Source organism: Penicillium hordei, assembly GCF_028827395.1.
Source record: "Penicillium hordei strain IBT 12815 chromosome Unknown utg000004l_segment0_segment0, whole genome shotgun sequence".
Lineage (NCBI taxonomy): Eukaryota > Fungi > Ascomycota > Eurotiomycetes > Eurotiales > Aspergillaceae > Penicillium > Penicillium hordei.
This window is the reverse complement of record NW_026623145.1, coordinates 859,767-875,786: the sequence shown is the minus strand read 5'-3', so window position 1 is coordinate 875,786 and position 16,020 is coordinate 859,767. Positions and strand designations below refer to the sequence as shown.

The 16,020-nt window shown below is 47.2% G+C and overlaps 6 protein-coding genes across 6 annotated transcripts; 4 read left to right on the top strand and 2 right to left on the bottom strand.

The window, feature by feature from the left end:
* Positions 1-976: 976 nt before the first annotated feature.
* On the top strand, positions 977-2,053 carry N7537_007602 (ORMDL family protein; the record flags this gene model as incomplete). Its single annotated transcript, XM_056898657.1, has 3 exons — positions 977-1,367; positions 1,445-1,803; positions 1,867-2,053. Coding segments are annotated over 3 exons (801 nt in total), but the record flags the coding sequence as incomplete, so codon positions are not given.
* A 1,049-nt stretch (positions 2,054-3,102) lies between these two features.
* N7537_007601 (uncharacterized protein) lies at positions 3,103-4,964 on the top strand (the record flags this gene model as incomplete). The annotated part of the gene is made up of 2 exons (XM_056898656.1): positions 3,103-3,238; positions 3,313-4,964. 2 exons carry the CDS (start codon positions 3,103-3,105, stop codon positions 4,962-4,964), a joined length of 1,788 nt encoding a protein of 595 aa, XP_056750732.1.
* Positions 4,965-5,569: 605 nt separating this feature from the next.
* On the bottom strand, positions 5,570-7,562 carry N7537_007600 (calponin homology domain protein; the record flags this gene model as incomplete). Its single annotated transcript, XM_056898655.1, has 2 exons — positions 5,570-7,328; positions 7,396-7,562. The coding sequence occupies 2 exons, from the start codon at positions 7,560-7,562 to the stop codon at positions 5,570-5,572; spliced, it is 1,926 nt and encodes a 641-aa protein (XP_056750731.1).
* A 765-nt stretch (positions 7,563-8,327) lies between these two features.
* Positions 8,328-9,083, top strand: N7537_007599 (uncharacterized protein; the record flags this gene model as incomplete). Its single annotated transcript, XM_056898654.1, has 3 exons — positions 8,328-8,394; positions 8,453-8,569; positions 8,689-9,083. The coding sequence occupies 3 exons, from the start codon at positions 8,328-8,330 to the stop codon at positions 9,081-9,083; spliced, it is 579 nt and encodes a 192-aa protein (XP_056750730.1).
* Positions 9,084-10,090: 1,007 nt separating this feature from the next.
* Positions 10,091-10,801, top strand: N7537_007598 (uncharacterized protein; the record flags this gene model as incomplete). The annotated part of the gene is made up of 4 exons (XM_056898653.1): positions 10,091-10,232; positions 10,275-10,417; positions 10,649-10,726; positions 10,751-10,801. 4 exons carry the CDS (start codon positions 10,091-10,093, stop codon positions 10,799-10,801), a joined length of 414 nt encoding a protein of 137 aa, XP_056750729.1.
* Positions 10,802-11,592: 791 nt separating this feature from the next.
* Positions 11,593-14,607, bottom strand: N7537_007597 (argonaute family protein; the record flags this gene model as incomplete). The annotated part of the gene is made up of 3 exons (XM_056898652.1): positions 11,593-13,259; positions 13,315-14,387; positions 14,441-14,607. The coding sequence occupies 3 exons, from the start codon at positions 14,605-14,607 to the stop codon at positions 11,593-11,595; spliced, it is 2,907 nt and encodes a 968-aa protein (XP_056750728.1).
* Between the last annotated feature and the right edge of the window lie 1,413 nt (positions 14,608-16,020).

Sequence of the window (16,020 nt, the reverse complement as noted above, 5' to 3'; positions counted from 1 at the left end):
GAGTCCGGTACATAAGCTTTTGGTGCCAATGATGAAGGCTGATCCAAAGTTCAAATACCTGGTGGGGAAATAATCACCTAGTGCGGCCTAGCAGCCTAATGTACGAGCTATCAACGATTTCAACCGATTGTTTATAACGCCTGGTAGCATGTTATCCCAGGGCTAGATTAGCACCATCAATACGAATGAAAACACCTAGTGGTTTAGGCTGAAGAAGACCGTGCTCTAGGCATGACAGAGTATTGCGTATGGAGCCTTCTCACTCGGGATCTATCACGATGCACTTTTGGCTATAATGAGGTTGGAACCTTCTTACTATGCAGACACATATGCCCTGAGGTTTGAAGGAATAATTGCACTAAAATAGTCAGCCACTTATGTGGCCTCTGTCTTTAATGACGTAAGACTGTAGTGGTCTAATCTACTCAGCCCAAGGTGATATTAGGGGTGTTCTTTTTAGAGTTTGTGTCTGGATGTGCTATTCAGATGGACTTTCTGGAGGGCCTTTTTAGATGTTTCTAAATATGTCTTTCTTAAATGTATACCTAGGTGCTAACAAGCATAATCATTTTGGAGTCGTTGTTGAGTAAAGGTGGCCAAGTTGTGTATAGCCCATGGATGTCTCACACTTATTTGCCCCATAGAAGGATATGTCAACGATAAGGAATATTTCAAAAAAAAATCCTCAAAACAGACGGAAGAGAAAGATAAATATTTATGAAACTTCCCCTTTACTGGATCCTTAATATAAAGTACAACATACATATTTAGTCTTAGTCCTTTCGGGCTAGATTCCGCACATGCATACGTTCGTACATCGATGTACGGCAAATTATGCATTTACCTTTTTCTAGGCCAATCTAAAAGGTAGGAAATAGATTAGGGAGGGAAAAAAAAAACCAATCTAATTATAGACCTATAATGGAAAGAAAAAGAGATAGTCTAAGCAAAAAAAAAAAAAAAAAAAAAAAAAGGAAGATATGCCCAGGTGAATCAGAGCTCTTCCGCACCCCGTGACTGCAAGCCGATCCGACCGGCAAACTCCAGTCTGGGCCGTGCCACCTCATCCCCACGCTCCTTTTCATTCTTCTTTCCTTCTCTTCCAACCTATTCTTTTCTTTTGGATCCAACCGTCAAGCTGGCGTCCGACAATTCAAAAGTGTCTTCCCTGTTGACCCCCCGTGGGATCTCCTTCCCTCCGGATGTTGACACAGGACCGCACCGGTTATCTCCAAGCATGACCTCAAAACAAGGCCGCCGGAGGCGGTCCAGCAGTCTTATCTACCAGGAACCAGCTGAGTCTATCGAGCATACTAGTGATCAGGCCGCATTGCCGAATCTGAATGCAAACTGGGTGAATGCCAAGGGTGAGTGAAAGAAGATCCTGGAGACCACATATATCAGAGAAACCAAGGACTAACGTGGGATTTCGTGCTATCTGTAGGTGCCTGGACCATCCATTTCGTGTGCATCGCCGCTCTCAAGATTTTCTACGACATCATCCCGGGCGTCTCGCAGGAAACTTCGTGGACCCTTACCAATATCAGCTACATGTTCGGATCTTTCCTCATGTTCCACTGGGTGCGGGGCATTCCGTTCGAATTTAATGCCGGTGCCTATGACAATCTCAACATGTGGGAGCAGATCGACAACGGTGACCAGTATACACCGGCTAAGAAGTTCTTGCTCTGCGTGCCTATCGTGCTCTTCCTCCTCAGCACTCACTACACCCACTTCGATTTGACCCACTTCACTATCAACTTCCTGGCCACATTGGGGGTGGTCATTCCCAAGCTGCCTTTCGTATGTCATATCTGTTCGGAACCAGACTAGCGAAACTCATTTGCTAACTTTCTTTAATCACAGTCGCATCGGTTGCGAATAGGTCTCTTCTCCGATATACCCGAGGAGTCATAGTGGCTCCCATTTAATCTTTCCTTTTTTCCCTCTCCGCTATTCATGTTGGCGTATCCACGGCCTCCTTGATTTTCCGAGCTTTCTCGCCTCTCCTTTTCTCTATAAAAGGCCTTTGCATTGCGAACTGATTGACGGGTTTCTTGGCCGCTGCGCATCCTATTTCTCTTGTTTTTTCGTCAGCAAATATGAAGACGCAGAAGTCACTGCGAACAAGTCCAAATTCCCCTCTTTTCTGTCCCAGGCGGCTTGTCCTTGTCTAGATTCCCAAGTATTCAAGCCCTGCATTCTTTTACCTCGCAAGCTTCATCTTTTTCGGGTCTCTCTCTTTGAAATCTCGGGCTGTGTAATGTAAGGGATTACCGCCGTTGCAATCTATGCACATGGAAGTAAGAATTTGTCCTTATGTAGAGCTTTGATAATGCAGGTCAATCTCTTGGCTGGGGCCCATGCGGGGGCCCATCATATGTTTGGGATTAGGTATTTGTCACCTCTCACCTACATATATGTAGGCCTGGAATATTCGAATAATATAACAATGCAAGGTAAACCATGCAGACAATACTTGGATTATAGGTATGTACATATACTACTATGTATGTGCATAACAACCGTAATCCAAGAACATACAAAATATCTTCCATATCTTTGTTCCCTTAGTCTACTCAGAATCTGTTTATAGATATCCCCTTGCTTCTTTCCATGTTACTGAAATAAACTGACATCTCCAGCACTATGTACCTACCCTGGGGCTTTTAGATTTCAGACTTTCGCCAAAACAAACATCTTATTACTTACTTAACCGACCAAGGGCCTCACCATGCAGTAGCCTTGTTAATTTCTCGCCAATTACTCGTCAATATGTGCCCCGGTCCTTACAGGAAGAAATGCGAAGTTCATTGTCTGTATAGTTTCCACCGCCTTTGTTTCCGCCCTCAAAACAACAAAGTTCAATCTTTTTATAGAACTGATTATCAAAACATCTCTTAGTTTGTTGACTGCAGTGGTATCCTACCCTACCTCTAGAAATTACTTTGGATGCCTTTATTATACTCTTGAATAATGTCACATATATCAACGTCCAAGTGCCTACTGTTCTGCCGGACATATACCTCCAGGGCTCTCTCGACGCGTCATACGCCCTCCGCCGCGATTTCTTATCGATAAGCGTGTTACTGCCAGCTCAAAATGTATCTTTTCAGCTGGCTTTTCAAAACCCCCCCTCTGCCCATGACGACCATGGACGAGGTACCATATCGGTCACCCGTACCCCTTCAATGGGAGCTAGCTCGACAGACAGAAATTTTCCTCGAAGATAGCTTATGTATGTTCCCTATCCTCGTGCTTTGACGCCACCCCAAAAGAGCCGCTGCTAATAATCTCCGCTTTCTCAACTAGGGCCCCAAGCATATAGCCTTCTCTACAATGTTCTTGCATCGGGCACTATCTCATCAACAAAGGCAGTGATTCCACTGCCGCAGCATCTGGCTGTCGCAGCTACCATGCTCGTGCACCCAAAAACAACGACGCGCGCCGAGTCCGAGTACGAAAAGGAAGCACCCAATGCAGCTTTGCGATTTCTTCGATTGACGAATTCTCTTGTTGGTCCCATGGATGCAAAATTTAATCTTGCTTTCGGCTTCACCCATTTTGAATCTTCGCGACAGGGTAGGCGGCGTGGGGAGAGCCCGATGGTCGTAGAGAATGACAATCCTGATACCAGGCCTTTGAATACGAAATTCAACAAAGCTTCTTCAGTGTGGAGCAGTGCAGAGGATTTCTGGCACGCCGTCGGCTGGGCATTTAATTGTTCAGTACTTCACCCGGCGCGTTGGGAGCGCTGGCAGATATGGCTCCAGTTTATGTGCAACGTACTTGAAGACGATTGGAAAGAGCGTGAAAAAAAGTACCAAGAGGCAAAACAAAACCAAAGAGATACCTCGGTTTGGTCGGAGAGATCTGAGTACTCAGGGAGATCGGAGGGGGAGGACTCGCAGGGCGCTGAACAGGCTGAGAAAGGAAACCGCAGAGGCAGAAGACGTAAGGCGAAGGTAGTGGAGGTGCATGATGACCTCGGAATCTTTCGAGAAAGCCTGATCTTCCGTTACATCGTATCGAACACCACAGCTGGACGGGACCGCAGAATTATGCGGGCAATCTTTGCCAATGGCAAATCAAATCTCGGCGAGTTCAAAGAGGTATTCACCGATGAGCTGAGAATTCCTGTTCCCGAACAAGACTCGCATAATACCAAGAAGAGAGCAGGCGACATCAACATTGACAAGGATGACTATGGCGACTACCTGAACAATTCAGACGAGGATTTCGAAGCTGACCAAAGCTCAATCTCGGCATCTCCTCCAGGCAAGGGATCGAACGCTAGCAATACACGGCGCAGCAAGCGCACCCGACGAGGAACACGAAATGCAATGGACGAAGCCACAGACCCTGTCAAGATGCCCAAAGAAAGCCAAACACCCTCCCACGAAAGCAATCTATCCCCGCTAGGCGGCTACATCTCCCTCGCCCTCCGCCAACAACTCCTCAGCATCCTCTCCAGCGTCTCAGAGAAACTACCGCGGGACTTCATGCCCTTAGACGACCTCTACGGCATGTTCGTGGAGAACATCCGCGACCTCTCCCTCCCGATCTTCCAACACTTCATCAGCCCCTCCAACCTCCCGCACCTCCTACCCGAAGCAGACTCCACTCTCTGCGAACTCCTCCTCTTCGTCCTCCGCGAGAGCTCCGCCCCCAGCTCCGATGATAACTACCTTACCCAGGCCAAGCTGGAGAAATGCTTCCTCCCCTACGCGGCGGCTACCCCGACCCTCGGGAACAATGCCAAGGTCTCCCTTCTGCTCGAGGCGTTGATGGTACTCTTGCATAAAAGTAAGATGCTCTCTGTGACCCCGTCGCTGGCAGAAGCCGTCCGGTCTGGGATTGCGCGTCGTGAGAAGGCTAGTCGTGACCGGGACTCGGTTGAATGGGCCTACTTGCGGGAGAGTGGGTTTAGGATGCAGTTTATGGTTGAGCATATCTTACCATGAAGCCTTTTTTATGAGATCGGGAAGGACTGATGTTGTGGTAATGACGTTCATGATGACAATGTGACTTGATGATTGGGTTCTGAGGCGTCTATGGGTGTTTATGGAGCATTTGAATGGAGCGTTTGAAGGACCTTTGTCTTTCTTCGGTTTGAATATAATGGTTGTGATATATACTTAGGGGATTATGGAGTCCCTGTGCTATCTATTAAATGCATTCTTTTCACTTACCGTGAAAGGATTATGCCACGTATGTGTTTTGTGTCTTTCCTAGTATTTTTTGACGTCTTCTTAGGCGTATACGAAGACGGTAAAAAGCTTCAACTGTGCAGAGGACTTTTCTATGTACAACCTTTGACTCGGTGTTTTCTAGAAAGTGTTTAACGTTTTTATTATATGACTTTGAGTATAACTGCTATCTACAACCACATCGCATCGAAAATAAAATAAGCAACGGTCTGAAGCGGGAATCATAGCACGCATATAACAGAATAATCCACCAACACAGAAATATGTCAATGATGATATCCGCCCACATAGGCAGGGGGAAATATAACTTAAAAGAAATAGAAATGATGGCAGGAAAACATAAGGGGCAAGTGAATAGTTTACCGGGGCGGCCGGGGCCCAATAATCTGGCGCCTAGCACCGCCAACACCAAGGCCAACACCGCCACGATTCTGATTGTCACCACCCATATAGCCATACTGATGGACATCCCAAGACTGGCCTGGTCCCGAGCCTTGAGAGCCGTCTTGGCCACCACGTTCGGCCGCAGCTGCCGTTTGCTTCTGGTTCTCTGCCCACTCCTCCTGGCGCGCCCGTTCACGCTCCATCTCTCGTTCCAAGAGAGACTTGGATGCCCAGCCGCCGGCTTTGGTCTTCTGCTGTGAAGCTGCGCGGCGGCTATTCTCGGCGTCGACTTCGGAGGTCGAGGTGTAGTCTTGGAATCGGTGGGAGGCTGGGGCTGGAGATGCGGGGGCTGGGTTCGAGGAAAGGAAACTATCCACGCGGCTTTGGTGGGCCCGATTGGCGTTGTAGGCTACTGGGTCCGGAAGCGGCCGGGGCGAGGCAGGTAGGTCCCTAGGAGGGAGCGCCGGCGAGGCAGAGAAAGATGATGGTTTTGGCACTGGGAGGGGACGAGGGGGTTGGGGTGGTGCTCGCTCTTCAACGGGTTCGGGTTCCTCTGCCTCGGAAGTAGCGGGCATATCCTGCGTGTTCTGCCACTCCGTACGGAGGAGTCGCCGTTCTTGTTCGAGAGAAGAAAGATCGTAGCTAGGCTTGGGAGGCACGGGACGAGGGCGACTTTGACTGCGAGGCTGAGGCTGATCGCCGGTCTTTTCAAGCTGGACTTGGCGTTCGGTCTCGTACTGACGCTCCCGGTCCTTTGCCAGCTGTAGCTCGCGCTCGAGCTCTTTGATGCGGCGGCTTTGGGTTGTTTCTTCGACCGCGCCGGTGACATCACTAGCCTGGGGGTTGGAGGCTTGGTACTGACTCAGGAACTGACCGTTGAGACGGTTATCGTTCAAGGTTCGTCTCTGTTGCCGCTCCTGCTCAAATCGGTCCTCGGCTTCTTTTTCTTCCGCTATACGTCGCTGCTCTTCCGCTTCCCATTGGCGCTTCTCATCGTCCCAGCGCTTCTTTTCTGCTTCCACCTTGAGACGTTCTTGTTCCCTTACACGAGCAGTCTCTTCTTCCCATCGGCGCTCCTCTTCTGCCTTGGCACGAGCCTCCTCTTCTGCAACCTGTCGCTGGTGCACTCGCTCAGCCTCTTCCCTCTCTGCGTTCTGTTGGCGAATCCGTTCGTCCTCTTCACGCCTGCGCTTCTCTTTCTCTGCGAGGCTTGGTACAGCCGGCCCGGGAGTGGTGATCTGTCGGCGAGCACCAAATGCAACCCCTTGATTCCCTTGGCTAGCTCCCCCAATGTAGCCATATTGGTGAATGTTCCAAGCTGGCGTAGTATCCTGCTCATCTCCCTTCTTAGCCCAAGTACTGTATGACCCAGAAGGCTTCGCATCTCCGACGTTGCTGGAGGAGCGGGCTGACCGTGGTGTATATGCTCCGGTGCTTGAGGAACCCGTCGCATTCGGGCTGACCACACCGCGCTTACTCTGTGGGCCGACGGTTCGGGGAAATTTGTTGGGCGCAAGGGCATTAGCCCGTCGGCTGAACGCTGCCAAACATTGGAGAACCTGCGCTGGATCCTTTGCTTCGTAGAGATCAACTGTCAGGAAGACATCATGCGGAGGAAGGTTGAGCGGTGGTAATTGGCATGCGCGCAAGAAATGCGAAATATTCTCCATTTGTACAAATGGTGCGGACAACTGCTTAAATTTCACGCCCGGTGACACAACGAGGTTTACCAGCCTTGTAATTCGAGGAGTTAGCCAGTGGTCCATAAATATGTGGTACTTTGAAACTCAGATACACTTACTTGCAAAGAGCAACACCATCCTTCAGGCCTTCGAGCAAGTCTGACGCTGCCAGTTTCTCATGCAACACTTCCTCAATCCAGTCGCGCACCTCCGCGGCTGCCTGCGGGGTATAGCGGGATAGGCGCATATTGCGCAAATCCTTATCCAACGAAGTCACTGAAGCCATGATGTATCGAATGATCGATGCTCAAGTGTGTTGAAGTGTAGTTGGACTGTTGTTGCCACCCGGGTGGTATGTATCCCTTTGCGGGTGCCTGACCGGCCTTAACGGGGGCAGGGATTGGGTAGCAGAAGGAGGGCGTTCGTTGACACAATTAGAAATGATGGGATGAAGAAAATGATTCAATTACTAGAAGTACAGAAGTTTTCTAGTAAAGTCGTGGATGTTTTTTTTAAAAAAAGAGAAGAAAGGGAGAGAAAGGCTAAGAGATGGAGGGAGGAGTGGAATGCCTGGGCTGTGTTTATCCCCGATGACGTTCCTGATGGTCTATCGCAATAAATACTGACCACCGACTTTATTGTAGAAAATTGTATAAATATTATGCATTATGGGGTTATAGGAATTGATTTGAATCATCCTAAAAAGAAATTTAAAAGATATTAAAAAGACATTAAAAAGTTATTGTTGAATAGTAATTATAGCGTCAATGGTATTGAAAATAATTCTATATTGAGTGAAGAGTTGTATAAGCGGCCGAATATTCTACTATTCTACTATTCTACTTCTTTATAAATAACCTATAAATCTATAAAACTTCTACGGAGTAATGTCGATATAACAATTCATGTAGAAATCACCTGTATACTCCGGAGAGACATAAGCGGTGAATCCCAAAAGCCAATAGGACCGAAGTCCCCAATGGTCGCTCTATGCATTGCGATATCCCGCCTCGATCTTTTTTGCGACTCTTTCTATTCTACACACTCAACAATGGTTAACAGCTTATGGTTTAAATGGAAGAAGCTTCGCCTGCCCTGGCGCAAGTCCTTCTTGGTCGGTCAGTATCCGCTTGATGTTCTTCGTGTCACAACTCAGGACCATTAACCGTGTCTTAGGTGAGGATCTCGCCGGCAATACCTTCTGGGAGTTCAAAGATGTGTTGAACGCAGCTCGCTTCCGACGCATTGTTCGATTTGATCCCAAAACACATTTCAGTGATGTTCAAGTATCACGTGAGTTCTGTCGCAGGTCGCAGGGAATATGCAAGCTCGGGCTTGGACCACATGTCTCTATTCCGGGACAAAGCGGAATGAAACTATTGAATCATAACTAATATACCATATCAACGCAGCGCAATGGCACCAGTGGCTACGACATGTTCGAGAACACCCCCCGAGCATCCAGGAGCAGCAGCAGGATCTTGTTCGCCAGGCGCAAATCAAACAACTCGCTCGACTCGCCGATGAACGCTGGGCCAGCAAGGCCTCCTTCCTCGATAAGCCCAAGACTCAACAACAACCACCAGCGACCCAAATAAATGAGGCGACTTTGAATCAGCCCGTCAACACTGCTCCCACACAACAAACCCCGGCTTCGACCACATCCCCCGACACAGCCCCCAATGTCAAAGCCGCACCCGCAGCACCGAAGACACAAAAGGTGGAGAACCCATGGGCCAAGGCAAAAAAGACCAACCCAGGCGAGGAGTGGCAACCTGAGGCGTGGTCTCCTAGTTCCAAGCGGTGAAAGGGTTATCTTGGTCATTTCTTCGGCATGCCATATAAACTCGACTTTTAAGAGATACGAGCTGGAAGGCAGGGGAAGGTTGTCGCCCTACCCTATTGGTCAATTCATCAGCAGAAATTTCTTGCAATGAACCCGGGTCATAGATGGTATCGAGGTTATCCCATGCCAAATACTCTTTGACCTCCACCCGCGCTCCTTGTTCTACGAGGATAGAGGTTATTATACACTATGTCCAACCCCATAGGTCATAGCAGGTGTGGCCAAGACGTCTCGAGGGTTTCAAAATAATCAGAGCCATATATATTGGCACTTGTATACTATGCTTCTTCGGCATCCAGCGTTTTCCACTCAATCTTACCATTCATCAAGATCTTCTCGGTTCTCACAAGTACACCACAACGCTAATTGACGGTAAATCGGCTGTCGAAAATGGCTACACTGAACGCCTATTTAAGCTCCGTTTTTACTAAATCCTTTGTCGTTACAACATCACGTGTTCTTAAAATATACTATTGAGAAGACAAGAAGTTGCCTTTTTCTTCTTCCACTTTTCTTCTTCCACTTCGATCGATCACCGCAGCAGGATGACTATAGTATACTACGCTCTCTACTGTTTGAAGACTACTAAGCCATCTCGTCGATTAGAGATACAGTTGTTACTAAACACAAAAAAATACTATCAATGTTAATACCTATAGCGAATATAGCACTTTTCTAATTGTAGCATCCTACAATAGTAACAGAGAGCTAGTATCGATACTGCTACACAAGGGGTCAAGATCAACGATTAAGTGAGCCAGTACGGCAATGTATTAGCTGCAGTATCACTCAGAGGGTACAAGACGGTGGTATAAGACTTACTAGGGGGAAAAGGCCGGCTTGAATGCTTCCGGTAGACCGTACAGCAATACTCTAATTACAGCATCTAGTGCCGGCTATAGCAAAATAGTGCAGACGCTTACTGGACAAAAAAGTAAGTGTCAATTCCCACGGTACAATATTCCGTAATGCCTTCTATACTGCCTCCTTTAGTAGCTATACAAACGTCCCGCAGGTTCTTCAAAGGTCTAGAGCGGATATTAATACTGAAGAGAGTTAATTCGGAACTACACTCGGCAGTGCTTCTCTCGGAGGCTATACAGCAGCAGTGTAGATACTGATCGATCATCGTACCGATATCAATACCTCTAGGGGAAGACTCAGTAGTGCACTCTAGGCTGCTTCTCTCGGGGGTTATATCGACCTATTTAAATACTTGTTTGATAAAGGGGCCGATGTTAACGCTTTTAGTGGAAGATTTGGTGACGCTCTTTAGGCTACCCTATTTGGCGCTCGTGAATCTATAACAGAAGGTATATAGTATGTTGTGAGGGTTATGCTTTTATAGGGTGTACTAGTTCCTCTATAGAGTAGCAATATACTACAGGTTGCTTCTTTCGATATATGCTAATAGAATAAAACGATGCTTAAAGTACTAAGCCAGGCTGTGCTATCAATGTTACCTAGGGATTTTTCTGCTATGGATTCTAGAATACGCAATCCGCCTCTAGATGTATTACTTACAGACCGTGGGGTATTTATTGGTACGGCTGTTACTAAAGGAAGGCGCTAATGTCAATACCCCTGGTGGAGAATATGACTTTGTAATTTAGGCCGTATCGTCCTAGGGCCTTGGAACGCTGGTAGAAATACTACTAGATGCCAATGCAGACGTTTAAGCTTCAAGCGGACTTTATAGTAGCACTCTTAAGATGGCATCGAATCAGAACTATAAAGGAGTAGTGAAGATGCTTCAAGAGGCCACTTGTGGTCTGTTGCCTAAAGACCTCCCCTCTTGATTCATATGGCCTACGACATATCACCTCAACCCGCTGAAAGCCGGTCATTATAAACCAAGGAATTGTGACAATATGGCGAGCTACATTCTTCACATTAGACGGACAAGATCAGTCATAGAGAGAGCTTTATAATTGGCTTCTAGCCGTGATCTATATCTAACTTTATAGTTAAGTGCTGTAGAGTGCAAGGCTAGTTACCATCAACGTTATTTGTATTAACAATAAGTCTACTAGTAGTGGCTACACAGGCACATGAAAGTTTTTCTAATATTTTCAATTTTCATGCTTTAACATTTAACATCCCCTTTTTTTTTTTCGTATTTTCCATGCTGCAGAGCAAGTGTCATTCAAGACAAGCAAAGATATCACAAATGCAAACAAGTCTTCCACCCCTTTTTTTGTATTTTTCAAATTTTCACACTTGTTGCAACATAGACACATCTCAAGCTTGCACGAAAAGCAAGGACATTGCACCCTTTCTTTTGGCCGTTTTGTGGTTTTTCACAGCTTTCGCATCACGAGCAATCTTTCAGCTCAGAATAAGTCAACGCAAACCTCAAAGATCAAGAACAATTTGGAAAAATAATGAAGCGTAGCAAATGGGTATCGAATATCAAACTCCAGACTCCGGAAAGATTGTCCAACATCAACAAGAAATGACAATGGTCAAATTAGATATAGACCATGCTGTTCTGGCATGCACTGGCCATATTCAAGGTAGCACCTTTGAATTTATCCTCATTTTGGACCATCTGATCGTTCTCATAGTAGTAAGCCAACAGGTACTTTCGGCCACGATCACAGAACCTATCGGCCAAGAAGGCAGGAGTGCTGTAACTGATCGAGCGAGTAGCCCGGCCCATCAGGTAGCAGATGTTGTGGGTAAGTTCTTGCAGCACGTCAGCAGGCTTGCGGTCCAAATTGACCTTCGAGTTAGTGAAAATTTCGTCGTAAATGACAATGTAATGGGCTGGACGAGCGGAACCCTGGAGAGGAGCCTGGGCTTGCAGATAGAAGTCCCAGTAGATAGGGCGGGTGATTCCACGGTCAACGACGCATCCGTTGAGTGGGTTGGATGTTCGATCTTGGTCCTTCGGATTGGTAGGGTAGAAGCGCACATTGTGGCGCTTTCCACAGACAACGATGGTGATGTTGGGCATGGTTCCACGGTATACCGCTTTGGCAGCAGCTTGAACCTTTGGAAGCTCCTCTGTAAGGACCATGTTGAATTGACCATCGCTAACGCCATCGCGGTACACGAGAATGTTCTGGGGCAAGTTGCCATTGTTGCTCTTTTGCCACAAAGCCAGCCGGGTAAGCATCATCTCCTTAAGGAATTCAACGTGCTCTTGGCGGCGCGTCTGGGCTCGAACTTCACCGGGCCATTGTCCCATGCGATGATCAGTGGAGGCAACGATGGCAGCAACACTGGGGAAGACTTCGGGATCTGTGCTGGACGGATGAGTGACATCTAAGCCGACGACCATGGTGTTCTTTGCTGCGCCAATGAAGCGTGCGTTAGCCGGCTGCAGGAGTTGATTACATCCTCCCATCTTAAGATTGACCTTCATGGCGTTGTTGCTCAAATACTGCTCATTGGCACCTGCAAACTTATCGCCTAGCATGCAATGTGTAAGGACGCCAGTCTTAAGATCTCCGGCATATTTGATGTAATCAAAGATTTTGCCTTCTGTGGTGGGAAGCAAAACAATCAAGAAGGGAAACTCTTTCATGATCTTTTTGAACGCCTCCTTGATCATGTCTCGATTTTCTCTATCATCCGAACCGATGAGGACTTGAAGATACGGCTTAGAGGGCGCCGGCAGCGACAGGCCATGATCGCGCAATTTTCTGTAAAATGCATCCATCTCAGGCTCAGGATTTTTGAGCTTCGCTTTATCATCACCTCGCTTCCGAATCCAAAGACAGGTCCATTTTTTGATGTTGGCACCCTGGGAGAACTTGGTGCCGATCAAATTCCACGAGCCATTTCGAGGGTTAGTGGTCTTCTTGCCGCCATAAAGCAGATTTGGAGGGTTCAAAATGCGTGCAGGTACAGTGAGCATCTCCTTGCCGGGCTTGATGCCTACCGCCTTGGTATGTCCTTCAGAGATCCAAAGAATGTCCAATCCCTCGGTCATAATGGAGGCATAGTTCTGAGGAGGTCGCCGGCAACTGAACTTGATCATGTTCTGTCGTTGGACCATGGATAGCTCTGGCTTGAAGGGTTGCCCGGGGATGACTTCACAAAGCTCCGCAGGAAGGTAAACCGGACGATCAAAGTTTCCAACGTTCACGATCGGCAAATCACCGCTGTGTTTGAGTTTCTTATTGTAAGCTGTTATTTCTTGTTAGCACAATGCATCTGGAATATCGACTGATAGGTAACATACTTCTGAAAAAGTATTCGGTAACAGTCACGTATTTTCCCTTCTTCTCATCTCCCATCCAGAACTGCACGTTGTCGGCACTGGATGCAACTTGTTTAACCCGTGGAGGGTTAGGGCTATTGCGTCCATCCCTAGGATTGGCAACTCCGAAGATTGTTCTCACAGGTTTTTCCTTCACCCCATGGCCATTCTCTCGAGCATCCAGATGCGATGCGTGAACTTTCAAACCCCTCAGCCACCGGTCTAGAAGTTTCCGGTCGTCCTTGTAAATTTCGTGAAAGGCATTGATTATAGCAACCAGCGAACCCGGGTTGAAGAATGCGCCGTGACTGACATTCAGATTGAGGAAAATTCGTCCAGCACCAAGACGCACACTTGAGTAGTAACCACGAGCGGCTTCGGCGCCACCCCTTATCTCCATTGACTGCTTTCGCTTATCCATCCGGAAGAATTTGTTTCGTCCCTTCCCAATGATGACAATGCTGGTATCTTTGTAGGGATAAGCACTCATGAGGATATTCAGTACTCGGAGACAGGGCGCTTCATTCTCAAGTTCCCTTCGGTGATTAACGTCCTCAAGACACGTCATCATGTCAGCTGGGGAATAAGAGCTTTCAAAGGTCAAAGTGATCTCCCAAGGGCCGGTGTAGGCTTTCGATTTCCCACTTCCATGGCCACTTCCATGCTCACTTCCGTTGCCCATGGAACAAATGAATGGCGCTCGATTCTCAGGAAGCAGCTCGGTTGTAACAATCTCAGTGGCCCCATCAGTGGCAATGCCGATTCCTTTGTTAAAGAGAGGGTACTTGCGGAACATGGTCTGAAGAATGAACATTTGCTGCGCTTTCTTCGCCTCAGGCTTGATCTTGAGGCGATAGGAATGAAACTTGATGTTCGGCTTGAACTCCATAGGGAAGAAGTTAGCACGAAGCACAGTTGAACGACCTTGGGTACCGTAGCCAGGACGCCGAGCCAAAGTGCCGGGCTCTGGTCGAGCCTTTGTAGACTCTGCAACATACCGGTCCTCTAAGGTCTGGACTCGAGTGCTAGGGGCTTCAACCGGGTCTGTCAACATTCTGTGCGCATGTTAAAATATAGTTTCCCCATGATTTAGAACAAATAAACTTACCCGGAGGGCGGTTCGGATCCGCCACGACCTCCACGACTGCTACCACGGTCATTTCCACGCCCACGATCGCCGCTGTAACCGCGGTCACTTCCACGGCTACTAGAGCCACGATCACCACCGCCACGGCCGCCTCGAATGGGCAGATCACCGTGCGCGCGTCCGGACATTTTAGCGAATATCGGTTGGATAAAAAGGGTAGTCGAAAAAAATAGGAAACGACGTAGTGAGACTGCGCACTTTGCGCGTGCTTGGAAAGTAATAGGGAGGCGACAACAAGGACTCGAAACCCCAGTTGGTTGGGTATTTCCGGAGAGGAGAGGTTCAAAAACAACAGAAATAACAGAAGAACAAATTTCAGAACAGGACAAGCGCGATCTTGTCCACCATAGATTTCCTTTTTCAAAAAAGGAAGAAAAAGAATTCAAGTTTCGCTTCGTTAATCTGTAACATGAGTCAATAACGATGAAACATTAGATTATTGAGATGTGCGAAGGTAGTGATCTAAAGACGGACCGATGCAGCAGAGCAATGGGCAATGTAGGGCACGCAATGCGATATGGCAAGTACCCCAATCCACAGCCAAGAGCGATGCCAATAAGAATATCAATTCAATGACAATGGAGAAAGTGATGCAATGAAGATGCAAGATAGAACGCAATGGTAGAATCTCTCATGCGAGTGGGGATGTGAAAAGAGATGGATGATGGTACAAGGGAGGGTCTTTAAGGGAAGAGAAATGGAAATCAGAGCAGACCAGGAAAAGGCAAATGTGCAACAGCAAATGGGAATATCAGAATGGACCAGGAGTAGCAAATGAAGGCTGAGGGGCACGCAAAATACCTGATCTCAATGAGCTGGCAAGTAGAAGAATGGTATGTCACAGATTAGGGCTTGGGGTAAAAAATGTGCAGCAATCAATGGGCAGCATGTGAGATACCGTGAAAGTAGCAAGTGAGAGCAAATGAAAGGCAATTGAGAGATTGGTGAATACCAAAGTAAAATAAATGACAGATTGGTGAAGATCAAAGTAAGGAAGATGCATACGCAATGACAGTGAGAGATGCAGAAAGTGCTCAATCTGCTTATATCATAGGACTAGCATACAATTGAAAGACATACGGGGTAATTCAGTGCAAAGAAGCAAAGTCCATACTCACCAAAGCTGTTTTGATGTATCGTGGAGAGGGAAGAAGAAAGAAGAAGAACGAGTTGATCGGAAATGGTATTTATAGTCGGCACCGGAGCATGAAGCGCGCGTTGGTAGACTTCAATGTCATATATTGAATGTAGGACTTGAGATATGGGACACGTTGTATGGGACATGGGTAGGGAGGACTAGGTGTATGGAGGACTCAAGAATAGAAGAAAAAGAAAAAAGAAAAGGCTAGCCACAGAAAGTCACCGTAGTAATGATAGTAGCAAGAGTGAAAAAGAAGGAATGAAGCTCACCAGTTTGGCCAAAGACGTATACCTCGAAATTCCTCAAGCCCGAAAAAAGAAAGGAAAAAAAAAAGATTTACAGCGGAAGCTGGATAGTCACAAAAGTATTATGAATTAGATATCCACAGAAGAGTCTAGAT